This window comes from Bombus flavifrons, chromosome 16 (genome assembly GCF_040668555.2).
Source record: "Bombus flavifrons isolate JBK064 chromosome 16, iyBomFlav1_principal, whole genome shotgun sequence".
In the NCBI taxonomy this organism is placed as follows: Eukaryota; Metazoa; Arthropoda; class Insecta; order Hymenoptera; family Apidae; genus Bombus; species Bombus flavifrons.
This window is the reverse complement of record NC_138457.1, coordinates 7,260,372-7,283,278: the sequence shown is the minus strand read 5'-3', so window position 1 is coordinate 7,283,278 and position 22,907 is coordinate 7,260,372. Positions and strand designations below refer to the sequence as shown.

Sequence of the window (22,907 nt, the reverse complement as noted above, 5' to 3'; positions counted from 1 at the left end):
TCGTATTGGATATATTTTTTTAAATGTTTTTGATATTTTCGAGTCTAGAAGATAATCATCGAGTCAAGATAATCTAGATTTCTCATCTTGAGAAACAGCAAAATCTTGCTCCCACGCAAGCGAGCTACATAAACAGTTTTTACACAAGCCCCTTCTAGTCCCTCTTTCAAAACTCCAGATGCTCCGACGTGGTTTTTTGTATAGAGACAAGTGTGCTCCATTTCTGTGAGTAGTTGGCCGTTATACCATTATTTCCTTCTAAGATCTTTCCATCTATTTTTTTTTTTTTTTTTTTTTCGTCAATTGATCTATATTCTCAGAGAATCATTTCTTTCAATGACCATGACAGATAGAATGTATTACAAAATGTTTGTTAAGATTGATTCTAAGCTGCTTATTAACAGATGGCTCTGTCTAGTTGTATAACAAAGTATTGACAAAGTGGATTATATAAGTTATTACAGATATATAAATTATCTCTTATACAATTAAATGTCTTTCTTTTTTTATATTCCATCCTCTTGTTTTTATAAAATTTCCTATTTTAACTTCATATTAAGATAGTTTTCTTTATCCATCAAATACTATAAAATTGAAAAAATTAAGAAAAATAGGCTTGTAATCTTTTTCTCGCGTAGTCTTCAATTTCAATATTTTTATTAAAATTATTATTATTTAAAAATTTCTTCAAACAAACCCTAATCCTTTTATCTACTGACAAATTCATCCTAGACGAAGATTCTGTTTAGGATTACCTCGAGTCACAAAGAACAGACGCGTAAAACGTTAACTTCAAGATAAAGGAAGAAAAACTCCCCGAAGTTAATGGACACGTGTTGCTTCTGTGTACCTGAAGATCCACCTACTAATAAAAAGGCTTCTATGAAAGTAGGTGTATGAATGGTCAACAACCCCGAGGGCAGGAACAGCTGTTCTCATAAACATTCCATCTCCCACTTCCTCCTCCTCCATTTGAAGCAACCCCATGAAATAGCTCTAGAATACTAGTTACAAGTTCACATCCTTTTCTACATCTCGTTTCAGAAAAAGAATTCCGTTAAGTATGAATTTATGATGGTTCTTGGCTTCCAGAAATTATTTTATATCCTTAAAGAAGAAAGAGAGATAAGTATATGAAGAATATAGTGAATAAGAAGAATATAAAAAATACTATGACTGCGATAAAGGTGTTACATAAATGAATACCTAGTGAAATTCCTTCCGACGACCACGAACACGATTTCTTTTCTATGGCTTTTGAAACGAATAGCCTTTTCATTGAAATTTCAAGGATTATTGAATTAATTCGACGACCGGCCAACTACGGTTTTCCATGCGGCATTATTCATCGTGAACAGGAAATGCAAATTTTCCTCTGACCCGGCTCTGCTCCCTCACCTCAGGACGCTGCCCCCTGACCCTTTCCCAATCCCCGTTGCTTTCTCTCTTCCACATGCTTCTGTTTATCTTACTTTTCCGCCGCGTATCTACGCTTTTTTCTCCCCTTTTAGGTAGGTTCTGAACGACTCCAAAACGTTGATACATTTTCAATGGAAATGTGTCCTCTGATCAGATATTAACTTATATCTAAATGCTTTTCCTACTCTATTTCCTTTAAAATTTTATTTTCGAATTCATTGTGTTAAAAATTAAATATAGTAGACCTATATAAATATATATAATTTTGTACTTTTATAAATGTACGTGAAGAGACGGAATCCAAATAAAGATTTATTTTACCTATTAAATATTATAATAAATATCCCTAAGTTATTTAATTATTACAAATGAAGCCTTTAATAGCGTTAAAAATGAAATATAATGGATTGCTAACTACCAAAATCGCTAATTATTATGAATAGAGATTGTAGTTCACGATAAATCCCTTTGATAATTGACTAATTATTTACGAACAGTATTTTCAATGCTTCTAGAATAGAGCATACGTATTTCCTACTTAACAGCAACCAGTTTTACTTGCGAGGAGTGTGAAGACAATATTGATGAACCGATGAAGGGAGTTGCAGGTCTGAAAGTCGCATTGGCACTAAAATTAATGCGGTCAAAATTCACATCGCGATCCACTTAGCAATTACATTTGCCGGCCAACAGAGAAGAAGCCACGCATCCCGCGTCCAAATGTCCCCTCTTCACTCGGAGAACCGCACCACGTGTTTCTTTCTCTCGGAATCCTCCCTTCTCCGCAGCTGTTCTGCAAATCAAGTTCACTGTTCAGTCGCCCTCGGGACATCGTGCTGGATGGCTATAGTACATTGTGTCTTCATCAATTTCGCACGTTTTCTCACTTAACAAAACTGGTTCAAACCGTTTCAAACCGTGTAGTGTTGATGCAGTCTCTATTTACGTTCAGTTTTATGTTTCAGTTTCTGTCCTCTTAATCATTTAATTATTGTTTATGTAAAGGAGAAGAGGTTATTAGTTATTAGTTCGGTCTAATAATTCTTTAAAAGAACGAAATTGAAGAAAACGTATCCGTTAATATCATAGTGTCCGAAAGCTGCTATTGTAACCTTCCTGTGATCCCGTGGATATCGCGCTGGGCGGAAACGAATATCTTTTTGTGGGCCACGCGTGTTTGGTAAGCTGATCTATCGGGTGTTCCATGAAGCACGGATATGGGCCGCTGTGCTATCTCCTGGATCAACTGATTTTCATCTCTATCATTTCCAGTTACATCTCAATACATGTAATTCAACTTCCTTTATTTAATTCAACTTCCTTAATTGTATCTGATATTTAGATCGCATAGTTCATTACAATTTAACAGATTTTAAGTATTGTCAATTTTTCAAAGAATCATAGATAATCTAAGCTATTATATGTAGTAAAAGCTACAGATTCAAACTTGCAATTTAGGATTTCAAAGGTAATATTAAACTTCTCTTCAGTTTCACAATACTTAGAATTGAATGGTAATCTAACAGCGGCGATTAAAATAGAAATTCAAAGGCTTTCAATGAAGTTATTGTTCGATATGGTTCCGGATGTCACAGCTGTCTCACATACAGTAATTATAACGTGAATGCAAATGGACTTTTCAGACAGGTCAAGGCTTGGCTCAACTGACTACGTTACTTCTAATATTCTTTTTTGGCTCCTTTTATTTCGAATCGATTACGTATGACTTGAATTAACTTGACACAGTTCATGGAACTTAGAAACGATCGTTCAAAATAAAAATTAAATATTGGAAGTACATAATATGTACGTACATACTCAGTTGCGCTGAAAAGTGATCTCAAGCGTATAGCACGGTGCATCGACGCTAGCTTGTTGATTCACTCGAGAAAAATCAACTACATACAGCGTAACGTGTATGAGTCATCCTGGGTCACAACAATAATACTACTCGGAAAGATTCTCGTTCCGCTCTGCCAGGGAATCTTCAAAGCGTTTCCGACTGAGAATTCAGTTGTTAGACCAGGTTCCGTATTCTGGTTTCATTTTCTTCAAATAATTTGTTTCATTTTTACGATCTCTATTGTAACCTTCCAAGTGTATTGCGATGCAAATTCTTCATCAAATCATATTTCTAATTACCACGATTTAATATACAGATCTAATAATTAATAATAAAAAGAAAATTAGATAATTTGGAAGTTGTATTTTTAAAAGAACAAACTTCACTTTTAAATTAAATGATAGATTAAATAATTCTTAGATTACTTCATTTAATTCCATTAATTCGATCAAAACATAGTTTTTCCATGTATTGTGATTCAATTATTTGTGAACTCGAGGCAGCTGAGGTTGTTATCGGTCTACTAGAAAAACATTCCAGGTGGTCCTGTCAAAGCGGGTCGACTGAATGCATTTCAAAGGCCTCACGTGGCCCTCATGATTGCGCAATCGTTCGCTCTGTGAGCACAGAAGTCGATGATGCTGAAGACTACAGACTACGTTGTTTAGCTACCAAGAAAGAAAAGACTTCTTTGTTGCTAATCTCTCCCCTCGTTTCTCTCCTCTTTTCAGTTACTATTAAAATTATTTTCATATCATGAAAATATTCTTCTCATTTTTCATATCTTTTATTGACAACTCAAACGTGCTTTCTGATATCAAAATCTTTTTTATTGCTAACGCTAAATCAAATTGTTTCATCTCAAAAAATTACAGTGTTGCACTACTTAGCGGGAAAGATTATCGAATAAATTATAATTTAATTGAATCTTTGCTTCAGTAAAATTAAGTCTAATATTAAGTTTCAAAATTTTCTTAGAGCTTTCCTGTAAAGATAGATAATGGAAGAAAAAATACAGCAACACGTGGAACACTCATCCTCACCATGCGTGAAGCAGATGTTCATGTTTCACTTGATGCCAGCCGACGGCAGCGTTTCGAGCTGGGGAGTGCCGCCGGCTTTCCGCGAGTGTTGCCCAGGGAAAAAGAGGCAAGCAGAAAAACGAGGGGAGGGAAAACACCCGTTCAGGTCAAGGGATGAAGGTAATCATGGCTAACAAACTAGAAAAATTCTCTGTAATCGTGTCAAGAGAGAGACCACTGACTCTGAGTTGACCCTTAAATGTTGCACGTGTCAAAGGACGCTTACCATGCTAGGGCTTACTCTTCAAATCACTTTGATCAACATTTTATATCGATCCTAGACGAACGATGTTCATCTAGTTGACGTTTTCATATAGGAAAAAAAAGTTGTCGAGGAGGTCCTCTTCAATTTAGATTGACCTAGTTCTTGATTAGCAGGGTTGCGAAGAAGATCCAGAATGGATTGGATAATTTGTTTCTTAGGAGGCCTACAGGTTCAGGTTGCTTCAGGTTATTAACCCAGGTTCCTTAATGGTTTCTGTAATGTGTTGTCAGTGAATTAAATATCTGGATATTAATTGGTACTAATTATGGTACTAGGATTATTGAAAAAAGTTGAAAAAACAATTGATTTATATTGCAGATATTGTTCTAAGAGCATTCATTTAATATTTATTTTGAAATATTTAGATTCAGGTTTAAATTAGAGAATGTTATCTATAATTTATGCCACTTTATAGGCTTAACATACATATCAAACTTCCAAATATAATTTCATCCAATATCTGATGACAGGAGACTCGTAGGAAGAATTGCAGAAAATTGTACATTTTATTTATTTCAGCCTGGAATTTATGAAGAAGGAAATATCCATGTCTTTTGTTGTGCTTAGCTATAAATCTACCAAAAGTGATATCTTGTGCAGCTATCCGCCCCTTCCTGTTTCCTCTTTGCAAGTAGCTGGGCTAATCTTTAAACCGCAGCGTCCTGTGGGTGTACAAGTTGAACAGTTATAAAGTTCCTGCTTGAATCACAAGAACACTCAGTCAAAAGACAATCTCCCTAGAATGTACATCATGAACCAAGCTGATTTTTGTTTCTGATCTTTCTTCCAACATTTCAATGTTACTGTGTACGATGTGACAAAAATCAATTCTACATATCATGTAAAAGTGTTTAAGTCTGAATCTGGAATTTGAACAGTGACAATTGGACATTGAATGGGGAAAATTTGCATTTGCTTGCAGTATTGTCACAAGGAGTGTTCTGGAATTGTGGAAATGATCCTGAACTGGCTACGTTGCGGCTCGTCATCGGGCACTTTGCTACTTTACAAACGCAAGCTGCCTTTTGAAGGGCAACACCGTACTCAGTGAATCGCATCAGTGAACATTTTTTTTCTCTTCATTCACGTCGTTAACAATTACTGAACTTTTTTTCATTGTTCTTTGTACATGGGTGTAGAAATAAAAAAAAAAGAAAAACGAGAAAAAAAGTGGTAAGTCGTGGCTTTAGTGCGACCACAATAAATAATCATGCATTCTGAACAATCTGCTGACTGTTTTTTTTTCTCATCCTCTATCAACAAACACACAACCAGCAGAGCTCTCCATATTTCTTTTTTCACATACATTTTATTTCGTCTTAAATAATTAGTTCTTATATAACTACCAATTAAAGAGAGAGAGAGAGAGAAAGACTGAGAGAGAAAGAGAGTATGTGATCATATGAATGTTGTTAACAAAATGACATTAGCGATCAAATTCTAATGATTCCGTCGGTAAAGTAAAACAATTTCCTATGTAACGTGATAGCAATCTTTTTCCTTTTTTTAAGAGATTACATATTCGTCATCGAATAATATAAAGTGCAATGTTTGTTATGTCCGCGGTGAATGCAGTTGCAACTATAAACGGATTAGCTCCGTTTCTTCGCTGCGATTAATTTAAAAGAAAAAAAAAATAAAACAAAGAGGAAGAAGAAGAAATAAGAAATAAGAACGTAGAAGAAAAAAAAAGATTTTGCAATTATTTTGCGACGATAATAATAAGGCAATTTCAATGTTTAAAATTGTTCGCGTAAAATTTGTCACCTATAAAAAGTCAGTCTCATTTTTGTCTACGACGTGCCGTGATAATGACGTATTTTCAATTACAAGTTATGTACAATTTGCGGCGATACTGTGGACAACGGTGGTGCTTTGCATTTTCTTTCTTCTTTTCCTTTCCTTCTTTTTTTTTTTGAGCTTTTTAAGTATAACGATCTACGTATAAGAATGACGATCTACGGATCATATTCTTAATTATACAAAAATAAGCTAAGCTGTTCTTCAATATTTTGCTGGAGTTCTAGGAGGAAAATGAAACTAAAAGGCTTCGTTCAACAAAGTTATTTCGCAACCACCGTGGTCCAATGCCATTCGGAGCACAGGAAACACAGTTTCCTTATACGCTGACTCCGATAAAAACTCTTTTTCTTAACGTTAAACTTTCGATAAAGTTTCAAGAGTTAGAACCATTAAAAAGGAAATGTACAACAACACGTAGAACTCTTAGCTTCTGCCCTCAACGTGCCTCCCGTTTCCTGCTCATTTAAAAGTATTAAAACGTTCAACTATCAAGGAAAAAGGAGGCTTCTGGTTTAGCCAGCCTCTTGCTGGCTTTCATAGCACTCGAGCGATCGTGAAGCTGATCAAAGCTAAGAGAAACACTGTTTCACGAGTATCGTATATCCTTATTCGAATTGAACTACAATAAGAGGCACTCTGCTGGCCAAAAATACAAGAATTATCTGACTTGTTAACAAACTTGCAAAGAATCAGTTTAATGGCAGGTACTTGATTAGGATTACAGCAAAATAATCAACAGGTACTTGATCATCTATGTTTGTTAGCTTAACACTTAGCCAATCGAATAGGGAGATCTCCCCACTTTAAAATACATCGCTGCATAACCGAAAGGGGAGATCTACCATTTTGACCTTAACAACGTGTTTTCTTTTTTCTTTTTGTTATGATCAGTTATTGTTTACCTGGAATTGTTCTCAATTAATTGCGCCACTTTTTCTGCTTTTATAAAGTACAGTATATAATAAAATACACCAATTTAGTGGTGTTAAAATTAATTAAAAAGTTACACTATCAGTTATGACTAGATAAAGTTATAATCGAATGATACCACACTATAAAAAAATATTAAGATCCATTATGAATTTTTAATTTCACGTTCAAGTCGTGTTATTTATCTTCAGTCATCTTTAATGTTTTTAATTTTACCTATATTTTTGTATACTTTCAATATATACTCTTAATTTGATGTTTTATATAAACAATATGTGAAATCATTAAATAAAATCATTACCGCAAAATATAATTGACCACTTAAACAATTTTTAGACTTCTTTGTTTTTCAAGCAGTGAATAATAGTCCGCGTTACTTGGAAAAATGCGCGATAGACAGCGTATAGGTTGGGGTTAGGTTACGGTGAGAGACGTATAGCTCGCTGTGGTGCGCGCGATTGATTAAGTGTTAAGCAAGGTAAGAATTCATTAATAGACTACGAATATTTATGCAAATTTTTATGAAATGGATTCTACACAGAAATTTGTTTTGCTCAAATATCTATCAAGTACTACTCTTGACATTTTATATACTTTGGCCTATTATGTGTATCTTTGCATTCATAAATTTTCCATAAATGCCTGAATATTCGCAGTCTATTCATTAAAATATATGTTTACAGGACTCTGGTAAAAGATGTAAGATTAGGTAGAACTTAATTGAAACAATCATTGCAAGACTATTTGCAATTGAAACAGTTGATATGAACAGTTTCAAAGTATCGAGTACCAGTTCAGTTTGCTGTCCGTTATTGAAAACATCTTGGATTTTAGCCTGCAGTATACCTCACAACAATCTCCTTAAATGTTAGTTAGGATAAAAGGGTTGTTCGCATCGCGTTTGCGTTTCGATTGCAAGAAAGATAGAATCTCACGAGAATTCGTCTATCAACGATCTCAGAGGTGCGATAACAGAGCTAATTTAGCACAACGTAACTTTGTTACCGAGTCTCAACCAAGCTCGGCCTAACATGGGCATAGACTCGATAACCAAACGTTCTTTTTCCTGTTTGTTCTTTCCTTCATTTTTTTACCTTTCCCTTTGTACCTTAACGCAATAAAACATTTGAGGATCATTATTTTGTTGGCGGTAATGAACGCCATTAATTTAAACGCACAATGGAACGAAGATATTAAAGCTAGATACGGAAAAGAGGGATAAGATATTAACGATAAAAAGCGACGTAGAAATAGCGATGGGTCCAGCATCATACTCTCCTCCTATCGTCATCAAACGTTTTTTATATATATATTTGATATATACCGTTCCGAAATGTTCGCGCTATTCCTTCTAGCGACTCTTGAATACCTCGAAACAAAATAATTAGCAGAAACTGATGGCGACACAATGCAACAATTACGATCTTTAACCTCGTTAAACACTCATGATTATGTTACGTTACTTATTTACGTTATTTGGAGGGCTTCGAATGGACACACAGTTTCGAAGCGTTCAAGACAACATCTTCGGCGATATGCAAGACCTCGAGAGACGTTCTTTTAACAAAGTCTAACGACTGAACACCCATCGCCGGATGTACAATACTAGGTGTTCTGAGCTTTGGTACAGGCACGTAGAAACATTAAATACTATGCGTAATAATTTACACATCCTTGATCAGTCAGTCCTCAAGCATCTCGAGCTGAACGTCGTTGGAGACATACGAGGGAAGTCGTAGTATAAGGACGCTAGGCTGCTCAACTTATACCCTGTGTGTCTTTTTGTCTCTATACTGTTTAATCGAAGCAGCCTTTTATCGATCCTGGTTGCGTCTTCATGGTGTCTCCTTGATTTCACGATCGCTCGAGGGTAACGTATGCTTATTCGACAGAGTTACGAACAACAACGGTCGTCGCTGCTTGGTCTCCGGTCGGACGAAGAAAGGTACATAGCCGGTGCTGTCTTGCGAGCTAGGTCGTCGACGACGCTAGGTCACCAGAAGTGGGACTGCACGTAGCCGCCGCCCATACCGATAGGATTGAAGCGATGTGGGTGTATCTTCTCCATTCTCATGGCGCCAGGGCCGCCACTTCCGCCGAGAAAACTGCTGTGTGGCCCGCCACGCGGCCCGAAACCACCTCCCGCTCTTCCTAACATTCCTGGCCCACCTCCACTGATACCCATGCCCATTCCTGGCGGTCCACCAATTCCCCTGCCCCTTCCTCCACCTCCCAGGCCGCCTCCAGCACCTGAAAACATTTCACTAATCAGTATCACCAATAATTTTTTTAGAAATGAAAATTCTTCTTTTAATTTCCAGGTTAAGAATGGAATAGTTCTAAAGGAAACCGGCGAGAATATACATAAACAGGTAGATGGTGTATAGAATAAAGTGGACAGATGCTGATTGTTCGTTTCTAATCATTTTAATCAAATTTAACGAGCGACTACAGAATCACGTAGACCCGTGTAGCAACAAGGAATAAGAAAGGTATGAGATACTTATGCGGGGGGCGTGTCTGAAAAAATCTCGAGCAAACTTGTCATGTTTTGTCCTGATGATGACTATGATTCCCGTTCGTTCATTCTTTTTCAAGCAATTCAAGTATCCTCTTTGTTGAATGGGGTAATAATGATGATTAGACTGCGGATTTTTATGAACATAACTAAAGAAATGGTACCTAAATAGAAATTTGTTTCAAATGTGTACTAAATATTATAACGAATACTGTACTGCTTAATTAGCGTTTAAATACGAATATTCTATATATTAAACCATCTCATAAGTAATATGGTCGCTGATTTTTGTATACTAAATGAAAATAAAACATTGCATGATGGCAATTGACCAGTACAGTTAATCAGTATGATTTTATTTCTTATAATTCCTTATCTTTTTCTGAAGCTTTTTATCTCAATTTTATAAAACTTCAGTAGTAACAACTTTCATTCTTTTAAACTTAATTGTCAGAAAAACTGTGTTACTTACGAGGTAGCCCAATACTTTTGCATATTATATGCATGGTGTGCATGTTTGAACCTTCAAATCTTCCATAAGTGAATAAAAATCCGCAGTCTAATGATGATATATCGGAATCAACTATATTGGATAAGTGGGATATCATCAGCACAAAAGCCATAAGTACGTTGTTAGGCCAGTTTCTCGATACGACTCGACGCACGTATTTCGTGCGTTCAACACACGTTTTCTTAAATGGAAATGTTCGTACAACAATTGTCGTTTAGTCTACCCATATACCACGTACATATTTGTAGCTCTCTACTATATCAATGTAACGTGTCCTGTGTGTGTATCATGTATGCGTGTGTCTCTTTACAGGTGCGCAGAGTGAACTGGAAATCGAAAAGAAACGCTTAATTAGGTTATGTTACAAATATCTTCTCCGCTTAAAACAATGAATTACAAGAGAAAAATTGTGCTTGGTAATTACGATCAGTTCTAAATAGTTGAGAGGGGGGGCGTTATTTTGTAGATGATAGCGCCACTTCCGGTTCACTCTGCATCTTGCAAATATGTCGATCATTTTAAACGCTAGAATCGAATCTAATTTTCGGTAAAGTGAGATCAATTAATTACAGTAAAACGTTGATCGCATAACCGTGTTTTTTCGATTTTCTCTCCTTTTTTTAAATATTCGTTTCGGTAGAAGAAAAAGAAAAATACGATGATGAATATATTATTGGGAATGTCGCAGGCATTTTCAACCGAGACATAATTCTCTGTCCCCTCCAATTTCGTCGCTCTCAAGTTACTCTGTAAAAATCTTTCTAGATAAATGATAAATTCTTACGACATTTTTCCCAATTTTTACTTCAAATTCCACATATTATAATTTTTCTAGAGGAATATTTTTACGTGTTCTGAATAAATTTTTGAAGCTTTTAATACAGGAATTGGATGATGAATTTTTCTGGTGATTTCTCGACTCAAGAAGAAGAGAATGAGAGAGAAGAGAAAAAGCAAGAGAGCGAGGAAAAGAGAAGTAAGTTTTTATCCGTTGTATATCCCGGATACTCCACTTCTTTCTTTTTTTATTCATTCTCTCGTTAGTTATTTCCTTATTCCATATCACAGCCATCGTTAGCACTACTAGACTTCGGGATTATAACCATTTTCGCACAATCTTCGATCCGTTAGACCTTACAATTTACTACTTAACATGTTAAGTTAAAAATTAGAATTTCGATTTATTTACACTGAACACTCGCGTCGTTCTTTCATCCATAAACGTAATCATTTTTATTGCTCTCATTCAATATTATTGCGACAATGGGAACGATCGTTTCTACTTTTCAAATTTTATTGTTATTACCAGAGTTCCTAGGGAATTTTTAGATCTTTCAGAAATAATCTCCATTTCGATTTTTATTCCTTTCAAATCCTTTTTTCTTTCGGTTTCTTCTTCTTTCTTTTTTTCTTTTTTGGAAAGAACAACGTGAGATCATTTCATAACATGAATATATTCTAAAGGAATATTTGAAAATCTTACTCATTAACCCGACTAACTTAAGTACTAATTAAATTCTCGGTGTTAAATTATCCCAGCTTCCCATTTTTTTTTACCATTCCTCTTTTTTCAGCCCTATCGCAGCGACCGATCCGTCTGTCTTTTACTTGTTCTTTAATTCGAATTTCGCAGCGATAGGAATTTTACAACAGACGTAATTGTGTGCAAAGGGCTCAAATACCGGCGCATTCGCAATATTAAATTCCTAAAGAGTTTCTATTTTCTAAATCCCAAATTTTTCGTCAATCGGGAATGCATAATCCTATATATAAAGTCTGTCTTTCTTTTGATTATTATTTTCATTTTTCGAGCTTTTTCCAGATTTTTATTAATTCATTTTAAATTAATTAAATTCATTCTCACTAGTCAAATTATATCTTAGGTTTATTAGGCACATTACATCTGAATAATAATAATTGAAAAAATTGATTGAAAAAGCCAACCATTCTAATCATTTCTCTACAGAATATTCAATACTAATCATCTTCATTTATGTTAATCATCCACATTATTATTACAATTTCAATTTTTTATAACATATATAATTTTATATAAATTTGAATTTTGTGTAAATAAAGAAACAATTTATTCAAGCGAAAGAAGATCATGCACTCCCGTTCTTGATCATGCACCTGAACGTGTTATTAATATAGGAGCAAGATGAATCGTACCTCCTACCAAGGGAGATCTATTATTTTATAACGTCAATACGGACCATATATCGAAAGCGTCCACGTCATAATTATACTTCGAACAGTCGCGAAAAGTCGACTAAAAAAAGGAACGATTGTCAGGGTCGTAGGAGATACGTGTGTTTCTCATATATTCTAGCTAATTCGAAATTCACCATTTTTTCTCGACCGATTCATATATATATATTATATATTTATATATATATATATTATATATATATAATAATAATAATAATATATATATATATATATATATATATATATTTATGTATTTAGCATTAAAAGGACGAAAGTTAGTAACAGCGAAGATCGTTTAACTTTATAACATGGAAAAATGGCGATCAATTCGAAAGGACGATTGCCATTTTTCCTTTCGTTCAATATTGTTGCTTTAGCAACGACATATCACCAAATACAATGCTTTTTCTCAAGCCTATTCGCTTGTCTACTGTTCGAATTATCTTTAGAAAGACAATTTTCGTCGGCAAATTTCATCCATTAGTTTTACAAGACGAGATATAATTTATCTAATGAGAATAAATAGTCGCGATTCGTCTTACAGGATGAATGAATATACATACTTTACTATCTATACAGTTCACTGAGAAATCGATATCAGTGAACACAATGAACAAAGTATCGATTAACGGACAGTCGTAAAAATTGTGCAACCTTTGCAAGGAAGGACTCGTCTAGCTATTCAGAGTTGTTAAACTGGGTATTACTTAATAATTCTATCTAAGTAAAACCCAGAAACGTCCTCTTTTTTCTTGTTTAACACATTGACCATCAAAATATTGGACACTACTATCCATTGTTAACACAGTAATCAACTTTCTGAGCAGTTATCTTTGATACGATATAAGATTAATTAATGAGTGTCTTCTATATTTTGTGTCAAAGTGTTAAATCAAACTCTGCTAGTAGTAAAACCGTATCGTGAAGCTCCTCTTTATTGGAGGAGAGTCTTCGAACCACAGACTTGTTGCCTGATAGATTACAAAGTACTCGTTTACATTCGTTGAGCAAATTGTGTGGTTGTTTATTGAATTACAAACAGTTGTGCTTTGTGTTAAGATCAGGCTTAAGCCTGAGGAACTTTACATCTTGTTATTATAATACAAAAGCAAAGTCGAACAAAGCTAGGATTCACATAGAAAAAAAGAATTAATCCTAAAATATTGAATCAGAAAGCAACAGTTTGTTCCTCCTGTCTAAGAATCTGTTTTCTCCAGTTACAATTAACGGTAGTAACAATTGTGCTTGGTATTAAGCGCACTTAATCATGCCAATCTCATTACACCAATAGGAATTCATAGTATCATAACTGCAAGGGTAACAACGAGTACCAAACAAGAAATTGCGTTCTTCTTTTAATAAAGGTAATGCGCATAACGCTGGTATTTATTCCTGGTTGGGTACAGACGTTCTCCTTTGTGGATTGGCGAGCATAGAAATGAAAATGATTCATGTTAAAGAGTTATACGAAACACTTGGAGACAAATGCAGTTGGACAAATAGTTTCATTAAAATAGGTGGACAGTGCAACACTTGTAAGCCTAAAAATTCTTTATGTCCGTTTAATTTGCGTATTATCCACCTAGTAAATTAGACTTAGACCTTTAAATATGATGGAATGTCAGGTATGAAGAGGAAACTATTTATCTAAATACATCTGTCCACTACTGTATATGATAATCGCTTGAAAGAGGACACAGCCATGCACTGAGCAAGTTTTCTGTCAAAGCCACACGTTTCTGCAAATGCAATCTGTCCAGAACTAACCATAGATTAGCAACGACGCTCATTAAATAATAATTATTCGCAGGCATACAACAACTTATGTGACAGGAGAGCTGCGTGCTTTATACACTGCTCCAAATTCTTTTGCACAGGGAACATAATATTCTTTTGATGAATTAATTTATGTAGTTCTCTTATATTATTTCAAAAATATTCTTATTTTGAGCAGTGTATAAACAAATCGCAAAACATCGTGTTACGAAGAATCCTACTCAGAACGTACATATTTCCTTTGAACATACATATTTCCTTGTGTTTTAAAAAAACCTTAAGCCCTAATTAATTATAATTAGAGACATAAAAAGAAAAAAAACAAGTATCTCGCACGCACGTTCATCATTGAAGGATCATAAGAGGAAGCAACAAATATCTTCTTAAACAGAAAATGTATTTCCAAAGTCTTAAATAAGTAACAAAACATATATGTATATGTAATACGAAACGGTATGTCTTACCAAAAGAAAGTACAAAAAACAGCTTAAAGACGTACATAATTATACAATAATTTGCTGACACAAAAATGTATAGAACTAGGATGATGCTCCACAGCATGGTTTGAACAAATTTGAGAAACGATGAGGCAAAATCAACATAGTAACAGCAGCATCGGCAACTAGAAAAACAGAGTTACAATTTCGTTGACCAGGCAATGTCCAAAAAAAACAAACTTCTAAAAAACCAGCCTTGTGTGCAGAATACAACTTAGCGAGTGTTTCTCTTTTTTCTTTCAATAATCACAAGCTGCCACTGATTCTAGCAGGATACGACATATTTCAGTCTTTTTTTTCTTTTCATTTCTTGCTTTTTGTCCACTAAAGATCATCACACACAAAAACATTTCTATCACAGCGACACTACATGTTTGCATTCTTGTCTGTTTCATTAATACTGTCTTTTGGGTCCGTCTGCAAGGAGATTTTTCATTCTTTCATCAACTGAACACCACTGTCAGAAGAGATCTTCTATGTTTCTTACTTTTTTTTTTCTTTTTCTTTCTTTTCTTATTTCTCAATTTCACGTGAAACAATCTCATGCGCACAAAGTCAAAAAAACTTGTAACAAAAACAGAAAGAACACAGAGAAACAAAACAGGCGCGACAAGAAACGTGTCTCCACACATTCGCAGAGAATCTGCTGCATTATTCGTTGCGCGCATTAGAACGCAAACAGCATTTTCAATCTTCGCTGTACATTGATTTAGATGCAGCCATATCTGGCAAACAATTCAAATGTTAGACATGATCTCACATTTACACGCCGTCAATGATGCGAACGCTCTTTCGAAGAAAAATTTCAAATTGGAAGAGATCATTCGCATCCTGGACAACGTGTTTCAGATAGACATAAAAATTTTGTACACCTTGCAACTACGTTACAAAATTTGTTACAATGACCATTACCCTCTGTTCTCGCAATTACGCGCGTATCATCGCAAGAAAAAGAAAAGAAACGGAGAAAACTAACACGACAATTTGAAAAAATCAGGAACTAAGGAAAAAGTGAGAGAAAACGATAGAGACAGGAATAAATAGAGATGTGTTCTATGGAAAAATGATCTTTCAAGATCTTAGTGCTTCTACGGTTCAACAATATGCCGATAACAAAACAATGGTTTACTGCGATTTTAGTAAGATTCATAGAAAGCCAAAATGCAGATCTGACCTGTCAGTAAAAATCAAATATCATAATTATTCACAAATTAAGATTTATAATACATAATGTTCTTTATGAAATTTGTATTTTTACAATTTGTTCTTCAAGGAAGTAATTTCTACTGTCAGGTTGAGAACGAAAGAAACTCGGGCAAGACTAATTGTCTATCAAGAAAATCGAAACTACTTACCTCGACTCTGGTTGTAACCAGCCTGCCATCCAGCGTAGTATGCCGCTTTCTGTTTTCCGTGTTCCTCCGCGATTTTTACGCTAAGTGGCTCTGATCCACCTTCTGGTATCGTACCGTGTAGTCGTGCGATCGCTTCTTGTGCTTCTTCCCGCTTGTCGAATCTATAGGGACACAGTAACCAGAAACAAACATTAAAAATCAACCAAAAAGGTTTACTTGGCAATGGACGCGAGTAACCCCTGCCAGATCTATGTAATAACGTATGAGGTTGAGATTGAAAGAACTATCTAGAGCGTGCTATATAGAACACGAGTTAACGAGTCCTTAAATCTGCCAAAATTAAGAAATTTGTCAAACTAGTTTCGATTCTATTTCCAGATGCTTGACACACTTCCCAGACTATTTTCCTACAACAAACCAGAAATCTAGTTGCATGCACAATTCACGATGGCTAACTAGGTCAGTGGTCGGTAAATCGAAATTATGCAAGTGAAACAAACGGCAGAGGAACGGTACAAAAATAATTTGGCACCAAAGATCTCGGAAAATAAATACAGGTATCCAACACGCGCGGATACGAATTGCATAATGACTAGGCAGTTTTTGTCTACTATGTATCAACAGCTGTATCTGTCAATTAATAACTGCTCCAATTTTCTAAGCACATGGTGTACATATAATGAAAACAATAAAAATGTAATTGATCAACCAATACATAGAGAATACATTTCTATGAATACTTCCATCATAGTTTGTTACCAGCTTAGGATGTTATGTTACTAATTATGACAAGAATGGCAATGCGCCAAGGAGTATGAGCTTATATTTTTCATTAGCACGACAATTTGCCTTTTAATGCTAAATGGAACTGTCTCTTTGTAATACATTTTCGCAAGACTACTTGATAGTACTAGATGATTTTAAGAATGGGATGCTACAAAAGTGAAAGAAACATACCTCACGAATGCTACACCCCTTGGTAATCCAGTGAGCTTATCTTTTAAAATGTTCTTTTGCACGATATTTCCGTATTTGCTAAATATATCATCAATCTGACTTTCAGTTATATTTCTGAAACAAACATGGTGTAATATCATTACTATACGTTCCAATTTTTATCTACTAATAGATAAATTTATATTAAATATCATAATATACCTTGGCAAATTTGTTACGTAAAGATTAGTTTCTTTGATCTCCTCACCAGATGGCCGTGCAAAAGACACTTTTAGCCTTTTATTCTGGACTTGGAGTCCATTTAAAGTACTTATAGCAGTGGCTGCATCTTCTGCTTTCGCATAATTAACAAAGCCGAAACCGTAGCTATATCCTGTCTATAAAATAAAATGATAAATGTAGATTCTTGTAAAAATATATAAACTGATTATAGTTTCATGTAATGAACCTACTTTATAATCTTTCATAACACGACAAGATTCCACAGGTCCGATAGTTACAAACAAACTATAAAGATCTTTCTCTGTCATACTCTGTGGAAGATAATTGATGATCAAATTCGTTCTTGGTTCTTCATTGCCTTTGGTTTGTTGTTGTTGTTGCTGTTGCTGCTGTTGTGGCTGGGGTTGTTGTTCTCGTTGATCTGTCATTTTGGTAAATTCTTGTTCTGTTTTCTGACTCTCCGTTTGATTCTGCGGTTCTTGTTGATCTGTTGTTGCTGGCTGTGAGTTCTGTGGCTCTGACTGCTGCGTACTCCACCTGATACGTCCCAGCATAATCGTTGATGGGGTCAGCAAATACAAAAAATATAAACAAAATCATTACTACGTTTTCCCCGTGCAATGCCATGATCGTTGCTCTGTCTGCGCTTTTGAATGCTCTCATTTTCTTTAAGCAATTGAAAATAAATAGAAAATAAATCTGCATATATACATATATGTATATGATGCCAGACCTGTGTGTCAGAAACAAACAAACAAAGGCAAGTAAGGACAAAACGGAACCAGCAAGAGTAGCCATGAATGAAACCAACATAAATCAAACCAATAACGTAGCATGTCAATCGTGAAACTAAACAGAAAGATATCACTTAGCTAACAAACAGCTACCAAAGTAATATATAATAGTTCAATTTCCAGATATAATGCAAATACTAGTGTACTCCTATATAAAATGCTTATGTATCATAACCTTTTTACATGAAAATGTAACAGAGGTGATAAATGTGTATATGAATGGACAAACTGACTAAAAAATTAGCTCCATTTTAATACGATTTTAACAATGAGTACCCGTGAAGGTGTCCTAGAACGAAGGTATCTATTTTTCAATGTAGCAATGTTTCTCTACTCGTAAGCACGTTCATCGAATTGTGAAAAAAAAGGGGGAGGAGAGCACGCTTCGTTGACGAGAACTTCCGCGTATTCGATCGCTTGTGTCTGGTTTTGTTTATTATTTACGCGCTCGTGCTCGATTTTTATTAGCGACTTGAGAACGCGTTTCTTCATTTCGTTGTCATTCATTACCGAGTCAGTGATGAATTCTCTCGAGGTAATGTAACGGCTGAGTCAACGCTAGAAAGAGATGGAGAAAGAAAAATAATGGAGGGAAAAAAAGAGAAGGAAATCAGAATTAGGAGTTGAGTGAGAGAAAGTAACCTTTTGGCCTTATTTTGAAGAAGCCCGGGGAAAAGGCCCGGCAGATTCGTGAATCGACCAAGCTGTCAGAATATGGAGGGAGTGAGAGGAAAAGAGGGCACCAGAGCAGGCGAAGGAAAAGGACAGACGGACCTGAAGATATAAACCTTAGTTTAATGAGTGGTTATATGGGAGTGTGGAAATAAGATATACATACCGAAGCGGGAAGAAGATGTGAAGAAAGAAACTGACGTGTATAGTGGGAGAAGAGCAGCGAAAAGGAGCAGTGCACGCACTCTCACTTGTGTCACGCGCGTATATGCAACTCTCTGGCTTAATGCACGCCAACAATTATGTAAGCGAATCGTTGCACCATCACGAATAATGCACACACTTGATTATCATACATCGATGGTCTTTAGTGTGGTTTAGTTAATTTCACAGAGAAGGGCTCGATACATAGAGAAATGGAGTAGTTAGCGAGCGAAGAATCGCGGAGGAACGTAACACGATGCGAACGACACGGCGTACGCAAACGTACTGAGCCCCAGCCCTGACCTGCCTCGCACGGCACCCTCTCGCGGCACGCTACCCCACTACGCTACTCTCACTCCGAACAAACTTACAGAGTGTTTCAATTCGTTGGTACATTTTAAATCTGTACCTAATATTATTAAGACCTTTCTAACAATTCACAGTAATTTACTGACTAATATTATTAATATATTATATAATTACATTAGATATAGTAATTATAATTATATTATAATACACTATGTACACGTCATAATTATTAGTACCAGAATGGAAATACCTCTCCAGTTATTAATTAGTACTAATAATATTAGTAAATTTAAAAATTAGATGTTGTAGTTAGAAGTAAAAAATATTATTATATAAATATTCAATAATATTATATATGCTTGATTAACAACTTTTTTACAGTGGTTATATATTTCCACTGTAGGGGTCTGTCTTGTACGATTGAATTAATATTACGAACGCAATTTTACAAGTGCATACATAGTATAAGATATGGTGCAAGAGCTCAATTAACTAATAATATTAGTAAGCTCACAAGTTAGAAGTTCTAGTTAAAAATACAAGACATAATTTATATAAATATCAAATATATGTTATGTTTGATCAAAAATCTTTTCACAAAAAATTGTAATATTTTTTCTGTACAGGGCCGTTTTGCACAATTGATCTAATATTATTATCGAAATTTTACAAGTATGTATGCATATATATTACTAGGTACATATATTAACTCCCTAACAAATGAAACGCCCAGTACAATGGGGATGCGCATGGAGCGGGACATCCCGCCTAAATTTCTGGCGCATGTTTACATGAATCCGGGGCCTATGCCAATTTCTCTCATTATTCTATTCCTTTCAACGTCGATTTTTAAATAGAATAAATCTATGACTACTAGTTTTCAAAATTATTCTGTTCTTAATATTCATTATAATCACTTAATACAGAAAATCGTTAAAAAGAATTATAGCCGCGATTTTATAAATAAAATTAATGTACCATTTCTACGCGAACGACAGAAAATTTAATTATTTGGACTCTATTATTATATATTATGTATGGATGTGTAACTAAATTTGCGAACACATTTTTGTTAAACATACCTTGGAAATGCCTCCCAATAAGGAACTGCGAACATCGCAAATTTAACGCGCGACTTTACTATGTAGCTTGAGTTTAACGTGATATTGAAAAAGCTTGTACAATCCTATCGCAGTAAGATTTTACGAAACCAGAACCGACATACTTTGTTCTTGTTTGGGTCGCACAACCGTCATTTTTCTTTTACACCCTATTTTGTTTCAGGAAACGAGGTTACTCTTTTAATCGGTGGAATTTATCTGCATTATACTTGTCCTATTTATACGTATATTACATATAAGAAAAGGGAAAAAAGGCGATAACGCTGCTCAAAATAAGTACATAACGTATCTAATAACTAAATTGCAAATTTTTATGCAAATACGCATTTTAGAGAAAGTAATTTAAAAAACTAGAACCTTGGTAGAAAATTGTTTTACCTATCAAGTATAAGAGAAGATATAGAAAACAGTATACTTTGGATATTCCATATAGGTATTTTTTCATAGATTTTCTGCATTTTTATATCTTAAAATATTGCATAAATGCATAAAAGTCTTCGGCCTAATTATTAGTAGCTGTTTATGCATTTGGAGGAAATTTAAGGGTGCAAAGGTCTGCAGAATCCATACACTATGCAAAATTATGTAAAATATCTAAAGTAGGGTAATTATTATAATATTTATTGTTAGTAGATAAAACAACTTTCTATTTAAATTCCGCTTTCTTAGTTATGTTCATAAAAATATAATAGTGCATCAAAGCCCACAGTCTACTAATAATAATTTTAAATATCGATATTTCGTTATATACGTAGATATTCTAAAAATTCTAAAAATCCAGTCTCTCTTAACTTCTCAAGCCACTGCATTGCGCTATTATACACTACCACCACGAGCCTACTTCCGGGAAACTTAACACGATCGTTCCTTCGGTTTATCTAAAATTCGATATTTCATCCAAATTATCATACACCAAACAAAAGTAGAAACAGCAATACAATAAACATCATCTAAACTTTCAAAAGATATAAAAATATAATGTTAAGATATGTAAACAACAGTTTTATGTATTAAAAATACAACGACCACAATTTCTAACCTCGATATAGATTCCATGACTAATAAAACGCAATAGATTGTTAGCAAGCAATTTTTTCGATCTTTTTGTCAACGTAAAATGTTTTCAGCTAAGAAAATCAAGTTTAAATAGGAAACTTACCCCGCTTGGGGATTCATACTGCCTTGCATACGTTCGTTTTGTTCGTGTGTGGCCATCCCGAGCGTACGCGAAACATAACACTAAGTATTAGAGTATCTTCTGTCGTAGCGGGCGATTTTTCATTTTCGCGTATCGGTCGTGTCGCATTCACGATGCTTTTCGGATGCACTGGCGCATTTTATAGAAATTTCCTTTTTTCACGACTGCGCTACCAACATGCACGTGCGCACTAACTATAATGAAATATACTGTGGTTCCCGCTCCGAGATTGCTTCGAATTTTTTAATCAGCTTCGAAGATGCAATTCTAACACTCCATGGAAAATTTTTTCTACAAATTCGTTGCACAGATGATTTCGCTCACTAGTGAGTTGAAATCGTTCAGGTTACTACCACCTGCGACGCTTCATAATAAACGACAAACAAAGCACGAATAATGAATATGGGAAATATACGATTACAATCTCCTTATCCATGTCATGTTTTGTTTGAAACAGATGAGAAATTAAATACACAATTAAATGTAACGAATCGTAGGAAGATTGATAGCAGTTGATCGTAGAGGTTAGATTACTTAAGTTTCTTGTAGATGTTGATGTTTCGAAGAAGTTAGATTTCTTAGTTCTTAATCGTCTTGTTTTATTTGAAACAGATAAAAAATTAAATACAAATTAATTAGATGTGACGAGTTGTATGAAGAATATCGGTGAACAGTAGTTGATCGCGTAAAGGTTAAGTTCCTTCTGGAGCGCTAACTTCTATTGTTTCTTAAAATCTTATAACTGAAAAGTTAAATATCTTGTTTAGATTAATTGGTTAATACGTTTGACTTAAAGAATTCCTTATACTTCTTCTTTATTCGATATTGCAGTAATAATAATTATCAATATAAATATGTATAAAAAAGTATAAATAGATTATACATTACATGTACATCTAAAGCAGTTTGATATCATAGATAACATGTTAGAGAGATACAAATATGTCAAAGTAGATCACTAGCTTAATTAAAATCGAATAAATAATTCAATTGTACGTTGCACAAGGCACACAATCCTGAATGCATTGCTGGGAATTAAAGAGATCATTCAAGTAACATTTAAGAAAAGAATAACTAAAGAAAGAGATTTTATCTCAACATAGAGAATCCTTTAGCTCTGGTGAAACGGAATGGCCTACATTGGATATATCGTGTATTCATTCCTGGAGGAGTATGCACCGGTGTTTCATTGTTCTCTTTGTTCCACGCATGTCTTGGAG

At 34.7% G+C, this 22,907-nt stretch overlaps 1 protein-coding gene and 2 long non-coding RNA genes across 13 annotated transcripts; 1 reads left to right on the top strand and 2 right to left on the bottom strand.

The window, feature by feature from the left end:
• Window positions 1–11: 11 nt before the first annotated feature.
• On the bottom strand, window positions 12–2,665 carry LOC138188250 (uncharacterized). Of its 3 annotated transcripts, none has more exons than XR_011175435.1 (2): window positions 2,532–2,665; window positions 12–2,212 (listed from the first exon to the last, which is right to left on the bottom strand). It is a non-coding gene; the product is annotated as an uncharacterized LOC138188250 (long non-coding RNA). The 3 variants fall into 3 exon arrangements; XR_011175433.1 differs by lacking the exon at window positions 2,532–2,665 and adding an exon at window positions 2,297–2,424; XR_011175434.1 differs by lacking the exon at window positions 2,532–2,665 and adding an exon at window positions 2,273–2,402.
• LOC138188255 (uncharacterized) lies at window positions 2,587–11,683 on the top strand. The gene is made up of 3 exons (XR_011175440.1): window positions 2,587–2,707; window positions 9,664–9,834; window positions 11,256–11,683. It is a non-coding gene; the product is annotated as an uncharacterized LOC138188255 (long non-coding RNA).
• LOC138188244 (sex-lethal homolog) lies at window positions 6,490–21,786 on the bottom strand. Of its 9 annotated transcripts, XR_011175432.1 has the most exons (7): window positions 21,649–21,786; window positions 17,620–17,926; window positions 17,369–17,544; window positions 17,168–17,281; window positions 16,211–16,371; window positions 10,333–10,697; window positions 9,451–9,592 (listed from the first exon to the last, which is right to left on the bottom strand). XR_011175432.1 is itself a non-coding variant. In XM_069129850.1 (6 exons), the coding sequence occupies exons 1-6, from the start codon at window positions 21,702–21,704 to the stop codon at window positions 9,336–9,338; spliced, it is 1,071 nt and encodes a 356-aa protein (XP_068985951.1). In that variant the 5' UTR covers window positions 21,705–21,786; the 3' UTR covers window positions 6,490–9,335. The 9 variants fall into 9 exon arrangements, 8 of the variants coding, with proteins under 8 accessions (XP_068985951.1, XP_068985952.1, XP_068985953.1 ...); XM_069129850.1 differs by lacking the exon at window positions 10,333–10,697 and having other exon boundaries at window positions 6,490–9,592; XM_069129851.1 differs by lacking the exons at window positions 10,333–10,697; window positions 21,649–21,786 and adding an exon at window positions 19,022–19,377 and having other exon boundaries at window positions 6,490–9,592.
• Between the last annotated feature and the right edge of the window lie 1,121 nt (window positions 21,787–22,907).